The sequence below is a fragment of the Physeter macrocephalus genome, chromosome 17, assembly GCF_002837175.3.
Source record: "Physeter macrocephalus isolate SW-GA chromosome 17, ASM283717v5, whole genome shotgun sequence".
NCBI classification, from domain to species: domain Eukaryota; kingdom Metazoa; phylum Chordata; class Mammalia; order Artiodactyla; family Physeteridae; genus Physeter; species Physeter macrocephalus.
Window position 1 is genome coordinate 6,858,980 of NC_041230.1, and position 12,498 is coordinate 6,871,477.

The window sequence follows — 12,498 nt, forward strand, 5'->3', positions numbered from 1 at the left end:
AAATAAGTATTATTAAGATACTTGAAATAAGTTCGATGTCTCATCAAAACTGTAGACTGCGTGAAGTTAAAAATCACAATCACAGGACATGGTAATAATATTGCAGTCTGAGTGTCTTAAAGCTTGCTATGTTTTCTGGGGTTAGATGTAAAATTTGCAAGACCAATTCATGGTGTGGAACAGAATCTGCTTTTCTGCACCTGTTTATTCTTTTGAGATTGTCCCTCTTATCCTGCTAAGAGTTCTTTCACCAGAAGGAAGAAGGGCCCACAGGTTCATGCCAGTGCTGGAATCCCATGAGCTATCCTTGAGGGAGAAAGGCAGGTCTGAGAACCTGGCCTTTTATCCTATGGACCAGAAGAGGACAGAAGAGGATTACTGACAAGTAGAATACAGGGCGTTTGGTGTTGAAAATCTTCAGTTTTAACCCGAAACTATTTTCAAGACCTAGAGGTAAGCAGAAAAGACGTGTGGTACCAATGTGTTTGTATATGTATGCACATGGAAATGCATATAAAGGTAACTCGAAAGAGTTACAATAAAATATTATCAGCAATTACATTTGAGAGGGGGCAGGGGGCATTTGATACCAGGATCAGCCATAAAAGTGAACTTCTCGGGCTTCCCTGGTGGCGCAGTGGTTGAGGGTCCGCCTGCCGATGCAGGGGGCGCGGGTTCGTGCCCCGGTCCGGGCGGATCCTGCGTGCCGCGGAGCGGCTGGGCCCGTGAGCGTGGCCGCTGAGCCTGCGCGTCCGGAGCCTGTGCTCCGCGGCGGGAGAGGCCACAGCGGTGAGAGGCCTGCGTACCGCAAAAAAAAAAAAAAAAAAAAAAAGTGAACTTCTCTTCTCCTTCAGACTCTCTTTATTACTTGATTTTTTGTGAGAATATATTTGTGTGAAAGTTGTGCAAATAAAAAAGATTCCCATGATACTTCCTTGGCAGGCCAGAGGTTAAGACTCCGCGCTCCCAATGCAGGGGAGGAGGGTGCAGGTTCCATCCCTGGTCAGAGAACTAAGATCCCGAATGTCAAGGCACTGCCGGGTGACACAGCCAAAGAACAAAAGCAAAAACCAAAAAACCACAAGGAAATAAACAGGTTTAATAATCCAAGGTAAAAAGATAATAAAAAATTACCTGGCCTATTTGATCATGGTGAATTCTGCTGAGAGCAGTTACACAGTTCTTCTGGAGAGAGTTTGGGAACAATTCGTGAAGGGGCACATAGATAACTGAGCACATAGAACAGAGGACGGAGGAGGAGGAAGATGAGGAGAAGCAGGAGGAGGAGGGAGAGGAGGGGCAAAAACTGGAAGAGAAGGAAGAGGAAGGAAAAAAGGAAGAAAAAAATCTGAAGGAATACAGGGAGATGTGTTGCTTGGCTGTTGAGCTCAAAAATTAGTTCAGAGTATGTAATCACCATAAACCACCAGGCCCAGTAGTGGAGCATACTTACACAGGCATAATGAAATGTAAGCCCTATAAACTGAATTAAAAATTGTAGTCTCATTCTGTGGGAAGTAGGGGAGAGAGAGAAGAATGGGTAGGTGTTAAATCTGCATGTTTCATTATAGTAATTCAACTGATGACATCTCAAGATATAAGAATATAAGTTTTTGGTTTTATATTTACATGGTGGTAAATACCAGTTGAATGCCTGAGAGTGGATTACAGGTTGGGGGAAGTCAGGGAGCTGAAGCAGAGAAGACTGGGTGGCTTTCTAAATCTTATAGCACAATGTGACTTTTTTGGATTTGGCTGTTCATGCTCATGTGGGCCATCCTGACTTGACGTGGCTTTGCAGCTGAATGTGACAGGCCCAGCTTGGGCTGGTCTGGGGAGAAACAGGGATAGCTGACCCTCCAGACCCACTAACACAGCAGACAAGCAGATATAATCCCCTTCCCGGGCACACCTATAACATGGAGCATTATCCCACGAACAAGTGTAATCTCTGCAGATACCCAGGGACATGGAGTAATAGAAACAGCACTGTAACAGCTAAGGTTAAGGTTAACCATAGACTAGCACTTTTGCTCTTTCCTTTCACTCATTATTTTCTGTAAACCTTCCAAGATGGGTCTCTTGTTGGGTATGAATTTAAAGCTGTAACCCCAGATGTCTAAGAAATGTAACTCTATTTTCCTGCATGTGCACTGGCTAGGGTGGATTAAGTTGTAGAAATAGGTAGGCCATACATGACATAGCACAATATAATAGTTTATTTTCCACTCAATCATGGGAGGCAGTGGGGGAAAGGGTGACTGTTCCTAAGAATGATTCAGGGACCGAGGTTGATGGGAGCTCTTCCATTCTACAACATGTGACTTTCAAATCACCATGGCTATCACTTGCCCAATCAGCTAGGGTAGGAGGAAAATGGGGGAGCGCCTGTGGGAGGTGGGTTAAGGCCAGGGTTGTTTGTGGCACACATTGCTTGTGATCACATTCCGTGAAGCCAAAGACAGTCTCATGGCCACACAGGGGAACCTAGGAAATGTGGCTGAGTAGTGCTCCCAGGAAGAAAAGGAGATGAACATTGGGAAAGAGTCAGAAGTCTTTCCCACAGCTATTCAACTTAATTTCTACTGATAATTTCCATTCCTCTTGATTGTGGAAACTTAATCCTGCTAAGTCTAAGGTTTCTGGGGCTGAATTTGGGGTTGTCCGTGAAGCTAGGGCCCCAGAAGGAACCCCTGAGTGTTGTCTATGGGATCAGCCTATGTCTCTGTTTTCATTCATTCTGGAGGGCTTCTGTGTTATCTCTAGTTCCCCTCTGATAGTCATTGTCACTCTGGCACTTGGCATTCCTATAGCCGTCACCGCTTCTCACCAAGCTGGGTCATGAGATATCCTACTTGGCCGTCAGGCCATTTCTCCCTAAACCTCCACACCATACAGCATATTTTCTTTGAGATCTTAAAGCCTCTCTAGGGTTTATATGTGAAGTAGGAATACAGGTGTTATCTGGGGTCTTTGACACCCTGCCCCTTCCTGAGATGCAGGCTATTAGGGGCCTTCTGATGGATATACTGGCATCTAGTCTTCCTCTACTTCCCCTATTCCATGAATAGGGGGCCATTTCCCTTTCAGGACTGGGGGAGAGGTGGTCTTGATCAGCTCTTCTGCCAAATCTACTATTCCTTTCTTGAGGTCTTTCCTTCTTTCTTTAAGAGTTTGACTTTTAATCTCAAAAGCTGGAGGAGGTTTCTGTTTTCCTATCCCTGCTCTGAGACACTAGAAGCCTGGAATTCCAGCTTGAATGAACCTAGAGAACATTAATTCAAATTTCTAAATATCATTCCACATTGGCAATTATTATGTCCATTTTACAAAGGAAGCAGGTTCAAGAAAATTATCTTGTTAAAGGATATACAATTTCTAAGTGTCAGAAGTGGGATGTAAACCCACATCTGTCTGATTTCTATGTCTCTATGCTTTACCATTAGGTCATTCGGATTTTCACATGATCTGGGAAACACATAGCCCTAGAGAAACACAGACACTGACTCAGAAACACACACATGCGCACACAGGAGAAGCTGGAACATTCCCTTCAGTTTTATTGGTTTAAATAAATACTTTTCTGAAAGAGCAGCCCAGTATCAAGGAACTTAGGGCATCTAGAGCATGAAAGTGAGGATCCCCAAGGTGGATGATGACAGATTTGGAGGCCAAGAGGATGAAGTAATATGGTGTTCCTGGGCTAGTGGGTTGCTTGGATGTTGTGTTCCTTGGCTGGTAGGTTTCCTGGCTAGGGGATGTCTCAGCTGTTGGTTTCTTGCTTGGTGGCTGATTTGGCTGGTTAGTGTCTTGGTGGGTGGGTTCTTTTGGGATGGGTGAACCCATTGGCTACTGGGCCTGGTCTTCACACAAATAGGGCATAGTAATAAATGATGCCTAAACCGATGAGTATAGCGAATACATTCAGCCAACCAGTTCGGCCTGAGTTGATATAAGCCTCTTCCCAATCGCTGTTCTTGTTGGCCTCCTTGGTCTGTAGGAATGGGAGCTTTAGATTTGGGTTTCTGAGTCCAGCCTTGTGACACCCTTAGGTAATGGCTGGAGACCGGTTACTGAGGGAAAATCTCTACCCACATCCCAGGACAGGAGCAGATGCAATGGGGCAGGTAGAGGACAGGATGGGCCAAGGTTTAGGCACTGGTTTACCTTGTGACAGAAGAAGGCTGCTGGTAGTCCCAGGGGAGGGAAAAGAAGTATGCCTGTGACGGTCATACACAAGTAATCCGGGGCATAAAATGCCAGTTCTTCTGGTGTCTGGACAGGCCCTTGTGGCTTAGCTTCGTCAGGTGGGGCCCCTGGAGCGGGTGGGGCCCCTGGAGCGGGTGGGGCGCCTGGAGCGGGTGAGGCGCCTGCGGCGGGTTTCGGGGGCATAACTTTTCCACTCCAGAAGACTCCAAGTATCTTGAAAACAGAGAGCCAAACCCACTACACCTCCCCTTGTTCTATCCGGAATCCCAAGACCCAAACCGTCGAAGTCCAGTACTTCACAGTGGAGAAACCAGCGCAAGTCCTGATTGGTTGTCGGTGTGAGGGGGCGTGGCCCCACTGTACTCTGCTCCTCCGGGACTCAGAGGGTGCTCCACCCTCTATCAGGACATTGACTCTGTCCACCCTGATAGGAATTGGTGGCAAGCCATGAGGTTGGATTCTGGCTCCTCCTCCTTCCTGCAGACCCCTATCTGCAGACAGGGCAGGAGCGAGTACCGGGGACCCCTCCCAAGAGCTATGGGAACAAGGAGGTAGACAAGCCTAGTAAGAAAACTAGGGGGCCTACAAACAAAAGTGAAGGGAAATGAAAAATAGTAACAGATTATAAAATATTAAATTTAAAAAGAATTCTAGTCCATACTGACAGAAAGAAAGAAAAATAAGAGAGAAACAAGGTGAAAAGGGGGAAGGTCTTTCTTAGAGTAGAATGCCATCTAATAAATGTCGATGGAATGATGGAAATGAGACATCCCCATTGTGGTAGGCAGAATCTAAGATGGCGCCAAGATTCCTGCTCACTGGTGTACATACACCTGCTCCCAGTTGCTCATTCAAGCACTAATCTGTGGGCTGCCGTGAAGGGATTTTGCAGATGTAGTTAAGGTCCCCAGTCAGTTAATGTTAAAACAGGGAGAATATCTTCAGAGGGTCTAACCTGACCAGGTGAGTTCCTAAAAGGAACTGGATTTTACTGGCAAAAAAGATTCCAGGCATGAGGCAGATTAGAGGCAAGGGAGATTCTCCGTGGCCGGCTCTAAGTAGGAGAGGGCCACATGGCAAGGAATGCAGGCAGCCTTTAGCTGAGAGTGGCTCCCAGATGAAAGCCAGCAGGGAAATGGGGACTTGAGTTCTACAACAGCAAGGATCTGAGTCCTGCCATAACCATAGTCATTTGGAAGAGGGTCCGAGCTCCAAATGAGAATGCAGGTCAACACCGGATTTTCATCTTGTGAGACTGTGAGCAGAGAGCCCAGCCATTCTGACCCACAGAACTCTGAGGTACTAACTAAGTTTGTGGGAATTTGTTATGCATCATTAGAAAACTAACAACCATTCAAACACCATAGTAATTACTGGCTCAGGTAATTAGCATCAATGGATTCTAATACCACTGGGTTTTAGCTGATACTACCCTTGGCTTGTGGTTTTAGGGGAAAAGAGGGTGTGATTCCAGCACTGGCATGAACCTGTGGGCCCTTCTTCCTTCTGGTGAAAGAACTCTTAGCAGGATAAGAGGGACAATCTCAAAAGAATAAACAGGTGCAGAAAAGCAGATTCTGTTCCACACCATGAATTGGTCTTGCAAATTTTACATCTAACCCCAGAAAACATAGCAAGCTTTAAGACACTCAGACTGCAATATTATTACCATGTCCTGTGATTGTGATTTTTAACTTCACGCAGTCTACAGTTTTGATGAGACATCGAACTTATTTCAAGTATCTTAATAATACTTATTTCAAGTGACTTAGCAATACTTGAACTGACATCCTTATTTCCTGGACAAGAGATCTGCTTTTGAATTTTCTTTGAGTCAGAAGGAAACTGTAGGCATGGCTCCTCTTTTCTCACAGATGTGTGAATTAAAAAGAGAAAACCAATACTCCTCCCACCCAAGAAATACCCCCTAAGGACCCATGATAGACCTAGATTTCTTATTTAAATGAAGAGTTTGAGAATCTGAGTCTCATTTAAACCAAGAGAACACTGAGTCTCCTATTTTAAAAATATTTTTATGGAAGTGTATAAGAGTGCCCCAATCATATGTGTAGACCAATGAACTTTCACAAACAGCATACTCCTGTAACCTGCACCTGAAACAAGGCCCAGACCAGAAGACCCCCGTGCCCTCTTCCAGTTACTTCTCCACAAAAGATAACCTATACCCTGATTTTCACTCCCTCTTTTTAATAACTGCCTCGTGGGTCATGTCAGGGATTACAAAATTTACTACTAGGACCCTCCAGTTGGATATTAAGATGATTTCTATCTTTTGGCTGCCGCAAACAATACTGCCAAGAACATCCACGAACGTGCTTCTCTGTGCAAGTAAGCAAGTACTACTCTAGAATAGAGTCCAAGAAGTAAGATTGCAGGGTTGAAGTATTAGGACTTTGTGGTCATCACACCATGATGACTTCTGCAAAGGCCTCACCAAGTCACACTTCCAATCCCAGGGTTTGAAAGGATCATTCTTTGTCTTCTTGTCAGCACGCAATATCATCAATCCTATGAATTTTTGCTAATTTGATGGGTGAGAAATTATACAGTAGCTCCTTATTGCTTTAATTTGCATTTGTCTGATGAGTAGGGAGTTTGAGCATTGCTATGGACTGAATTGTGTCCCCACAAAATTGATATGTTGAAACCCTAACCCCTAGTATGATATTTGGAGATAGGACTTTTAGGAGGTAATTAGGATTAGATGAGGTCATGAGGGTGGGGTAATCCTGGTGGGATTAGTGCTCTTATAAGAAGAGACAGTGAGAGCTTGCTCCCTTTCTCTCTACCACATGAGGACAGAGTGAGAAGGAGGCCGTCTGCAAGCCAAGAAGAGAGCTCCCACCAGAACCCAACTATGCTGGCAGTATGATGACAGACTTCCCGTCTCCAGATCTGTGAGAAAATAAATTTCTGTCATTTAAGCCACCCAGTCTATGGTATTTAGTTATGGTGGCCCGAGCTGACTAGGACACACATCTTTTTCCCCAGGAGGGTCCCATCAGTGGGACCAAGCAGGGAGATGCTATTGTACCCCCAACCCAGGAGAACCAGGCAATGCTCTGATTCTCCTCCCACCAGGGCCGTGTTGGCAGGGCTGAGCAGGGAGCTGATCTTTCATCCCTGTCCGGTGGAAGCAGGAGGTGCTCCAACCAGAGGAGGGTCAACTGGGTCCAGCAGCAAGTTGTGCTGCCACCCCCAACCACAGCAGTGAAACTTAATGAGGCAGCTAGCACCACCAGGCTTCACACCTCCTCCCTCCTCCGTCAGCAGATTTACTGACGAGCTGAGCCTTCAAAGGGTACAGACTTCCAGGTATAAGGTGAATGAGCTCTGGAGATTATATATTTATATTACATGTTATTATTTTATTATAATATATTTTATATCTATATATCTATATAGATCTGTTATATACCTGAAAATTGCTCTGAAATTAGATTTAAATGTTCTCAGCACAAAAAAGAAATGGTAATTATGCAGCATGATGGAGGTGTTTGCTGATGCTCCAGTGGTAATCATTTTGCAATATATAAGTGATCAAATCAACAGGTTGTACACTTTAAACTTACACAGTGTTATATATCAGTTATATCTCAATAAAGCTGGGGAACAATGGGCAAAAAACGTCAACACACACTTCACCAAAGAGAATACGAGGAAGGCATACGAACACGGTAAACGATATTCAACCTCATTTGACATTAGGGAAATGCAAGTTAAAACCACTGTGAGGGGGCTTCCCTGATGGCGCAGTGGTTAAGAATCCGCCTGCCAATGCAGGGGACACGGGTTCGAGCCCTGGTGTGGGAAGATCCCACATGCTGTGGAGCAACTAAGCCCGTGTGCCACAACTACTGAGCCCGTGCTCTAGAGCCCGCGAGCCACAACTACTAAGCCCGTGCACCACAACTACCGAAGCCCGCGCGCCTAGAGGCCGTGCTCTGCAACAAACGAAGCCACCGCAACAAGAGGACTGCACGGACCGCAGCGAAGAGCAGCCCCCACTCCCTGCAACTAGAGAAAGCCCGCGCGCAGCAACGAAGACCCAATGCAGCCAATAAATAAATAAATAAAATAAGTTTATTTAAAAAAATTTAAAAAAAAAACAAAAAAACCACTGTGAGGTCCCACTACATTACTTACATTAGTAAGTGTGGCTAAATAAAATGGCTGGAAAAAAAAAAAAAAACCCTGACAATCTCAAGTGTTAGTTGGGATGCAGAGTAACCTGAACTCTCACACATTGCTGGATGGCATACAAAAGGGCACAGCCACTCTGGAAAATAGTTTGACACTTTATGAAGTTAAATGTACAATTGCCCTAAGACCCTCCAGTCCCACTCCTGGGTATTTACCCTAGAGAAATAAAAATTAAAGTTCACACAAAAACCTGTACATGAATAGTTATGGCAGCTCTCTACAGTGAATGGATAAACAAATTGTTGTACATTCATGCAGTGAAACACTACGTAGCCATAAAAGGAATGAACTTCATACATGCATCAACTTGGATGAATCTCCAAGGCATTATGCCAAGTGAAAAAAAGCCAGTCTCAAACGTTAAACACTGGGTGATTCCTTTGCTGGCGGCACTCTCACAAAGACAAAACTATGTTGACAGATCAGTGGTGGCCAGGGGTAGAGGAGGGGGGGTGTGTGACTGTGAAGGGATAGCCCAAGGGAGGTATTCTGGGGTGATGAAGCTCTTCCATATCCTGATTGTGATGCTGGTTACACAAATCTATCTCTATGTGTATCAACGTCATTGAACTGTACATTAATAAAGGTCAATTTTACTGCATGTTAGATTGAAAATGCAATAGAATGGCTAAAATTTTAAAACCTGTTTGGAGTCAGGTATTTGGATAACGTCCTTCAATTTAGCTTTGTGTAATGTTTTTCTCAAACTCAGATGGAGATAACAGGTTTGGGGGAAGAACGTCCAGAGGTGAAGCGCACGTTTCATCACATCTTATCAGGCAGTACATCAGGTCAACATGATTAGTCACTAGTAATGTTAACCTTGATCACCTGGCCAAGGGACTGTTGGCTTTTCCTGGGGAGGGCTCGGAACCTCTACCCCAGCTGGCTGGCGGGGAGCAGGAGAGGTCTCCAGCTCAGCCCTAACACAGCCAGAAAGCGGACAGACCAGAGCCAGTCAGGCCTCATCTCAGAGAATACTCCTGCGAAGGTCAGAAGTGGGGCCCCTTGCTGACACCTGCTCTGCTCACCCCCGCGCCCAGCTTCTGCTTTGGGGGCGGTTTGAGGTTCCTGGCAAATCAAGGGCCTGCTGCCTCCCCCTCTCCATCCCGCTCCGGGCAGCCAGAGCTGCTCCACAATCTAAATCACATCACATCTCTCTCAGATCGACATCCTCCGACAGGTTCCCGTGGCTCTTAGGATGAGATCCAGATCTCTCACTCAGACGCCCAAGCCCTGCCTGGTCCGCTTCTGCCCGCCTCACACCCTCCCTCACGCCTCCCCGACTCCGGCCACAGTGCCGTCGCCTCCGCTACTGGAACACACAAACCTCTCTCCCAACTCAGGACCTCTGCACTTCCTGCTCCCCTGCCCGCAACTCTTTAGTTTCCCGCAGATCTCCTCACGGCTAACTCATCCTGCAAATCTCAGCTCCAGCGGCCCCTCTGCAGAGAGCTTTCTCTTTTTCCACTTCTCCTAGGTGCCCCTCCTTCCTTCTAGTTATTCCCTTCATAGTCATTGGTCCACTCTGAAGTCACCTAGTTTATTTGGCTGTTGATCCTCCATCTCCTCTGTGAACTGTGAGCTCCAGGAGAGCCACAGCCTTGTCTGCCTTGGTCACCACTTGTTCCCTGGGGGCTGAACACAGGGCCTGGCACACAGTAAGTTGCTAATTCAAATATGTTCAGTGAATTAATAAATCCTGCCTTCTGCATGCCTGCAACCAATCAGAGGTTCAATCAGGAATATAGTATACTTGTGCCTTAGACCCACATATTCTACATGTTGAACCAATCAGGAGTTCAAACTGGAGGATAAATGCAAATAACTGAAACCCCACCCAATTCACTCATTCAGAAGACGTTTCCTAGGTGACGGAGCCCTAGAGTCCTCAAATGGAGCAGAAATCTGAACTAAACATTTGGGACTCTGCCCTTATATTTCAATAGCCAATCCCATTGAGGAAATTAAAGGCGAAGTCAATGTTGGTGAACAGATCGCGCCCCGATGACGTCACACCCCACCACCCTCTCCAGGCCTGAGGAATTGGAGGCATGGCCCTGGGGCCTTAATGAGGTAAGTGGAGTGCCATCTAGAAAGAGTGGGGTAAGTTAAGGGATCGAGGTAGTAGGATCATGTTTGGACAGAGAAGGGGCTAGGAGGAAAGAGAGCTGGTTAGGAGATACAGAAAAGAGGCTGGCAGGGGACCAGGCTCAAGGTAAGGGAGGACCGGGATGGGGGAATGGGAGAGGATTAGAGGAGGACTAGGAGAGTTGATAGGGGAACACACTGCAGCTTAAAGGGGGAGGTAATGTACGGGGATAGAGAGTAGTGAGGGGTGGGGTGTTACAAGGAGACAGGTGCCATTATAGCTGCAAAAGTCTAGAGGTGATCAAGGAACAAGAAACAATTCTGGGAGGACAGGGATAGATTAAAGTAGGACAGAGAAAATGCACGAGGGGGCAGAAACGGTGTTACGGAGGACAGGGAAAGGGTCACTGGGTGTCAGGGAGGGCTGTGGGGGATAAGAAGGGGCAGTCAAGAAGGGAGAGAAATCGGGCAACTCTAATTGAATCATAGAAGACAGTGAGGCGAGTGAAGTAAGTCAGAAGAAAGAGAAAAACAAATATCATATGCTAACACATATATATGGAATCTAAATATATATATGGTTCTGAAGAACCTAAGGGCAGGACAGGAATAAAGACGCAGACGTGGTTAATGGAATTGAGGACATGGGGAGGGGGAAGGGTAAGCTGGGACGAAGTGAGAGAGTGGCATGGACTTATAAATACTACCAAATGTAAAATAGACAGCTAGTGGGAAGCAGCTGCATAGCACAGGGAGATCAGCTTGGTGCTTTGGGACCACCTAGAGTGGTGGGATAGGGAGGTTGGGAGGGAGACACAAGAGGGAGGAGATATGGGAATATATGTATATGTATAGCTGATTCACTTCATTATATTTAAAAAAAAAGAAATGCAGGAGAAAATATCACTACAGACCCCTGAGACATTAAAGGGAAAATAAGGGACTACTGTTGATAGAAACAACTCTTCACACATAAATTCTACACCTTTGGATTAAATTGACCCATTCTTCAAAAATAAAAACTCAGAACAGATCAAGGACAAAGAAATTATTTGAGTAACTTTGTATCTATTAAAGAAATTGATTTTATAAATAAAAAACTTCTGAAATAAAAATCTCCAGGCCCAGATGGTTTCACTGGTAAATTATTACCAAACAAATAACATCATTTCCACACAATCTTTTCCAGAAAATAGAAGAGGAGAGTGTATTTCCCAACTCATTTTTTGAGGCCAGCATTGTCTTGATACTAAAACCAGATATAGACCGTGTATAAAACACTACAGACCAATATCTCTTCTGAATATAGATAGAAAATTTCTCAAAGAAATAATAGAAAACCAAAAACAGGCACATATAAATAGAATACACCATATCACCAATTGGGGTTTCTCCCAACAATGCAAACGTGGTTCAGTATTAGAAAATCAATGTAATCCACTATATTAACTGTCTAAAATAGGAAAACCACATGATCAATTGATACAGAAAAGGGATTTGAGATAAGTTAACATCCATTTACAATAAAAAACAGCAAACCAGAACTAACAGGGAACTTCCTTATCCTGATAAAGGACATCTACAGAAAACCTATAGCTAACATCATATGTGGTGGTGAAAGAGGGAAGAATTTCTCCCCTAATATATGCAACAAGGCAAGGATGTATACTCTCACCACCACTATTCCACATCAGACTGGAAGTCCTAATCAGCACAATACATCAGAAAAAGAAAAAAGAAAGGGCATACAAATAATAAAGGAAGAAATAACAACTACCCTTATTTGCAGATGACATAATTTCTAAGCAGAAAATCCCAAGGAATACACACACACAGACACACACACATACACACACAAAACATTTTTTAAAAAACCCTAGAATTGGTAAAATGAGTTTAGCAAGGTTCAGTTTGCAATACATTTTCAATAGCCCCCAAATAAACAATTAGTTAGGTGTAAATCTAAAATGTTAT

The 12,498-nt window shown here is 44.8% G+C and overlaps 1 protein-coding gene across 1 annotated transcript; it reads right to left on the reverse strand.

Moving 5' to 3' along the window:
- Nucleotides 1-3,865: 3,865 nt before the first annotated feature.
- PMIS2 (PMIS2 transmembrane protein) lies at nt 3,866-4,392 on the reverse strand. The gene is made up of 2 exons (XM_055079249.1): nt 4,168-4,392; nt 3,866-3,994 (listed from the first exon to the last, which is right to left on the reverse strand). The coding sequence occupies exons 1-2, from the start codon at nt 4,390-4,392 to the stop codon at nt 3,866-3,868; spliced, it is 354 nt and encodes a 117-aa protein (XP_054935224.1).
- Between the last annotated feature and the right edge of the window lie 8,106 nt (nt 4,393-12,498).

Coding starts and splice junctions, on each gene's coding strand:
- PMIS2 (XM_055079249.1), bottom strand. CDS start 4,392: ATGCCCCCGAAACCCGCCGCAGGCGCCTCACCCGCTCCAGGCGCCCCA. Junction 3,995..4,167: donor CAGCCTTCTTCTGTCACAAG/GTAAACCAGTGC, acceptor CCATTCCTACAG/ACCAAGGAGGCCAACAAGAA.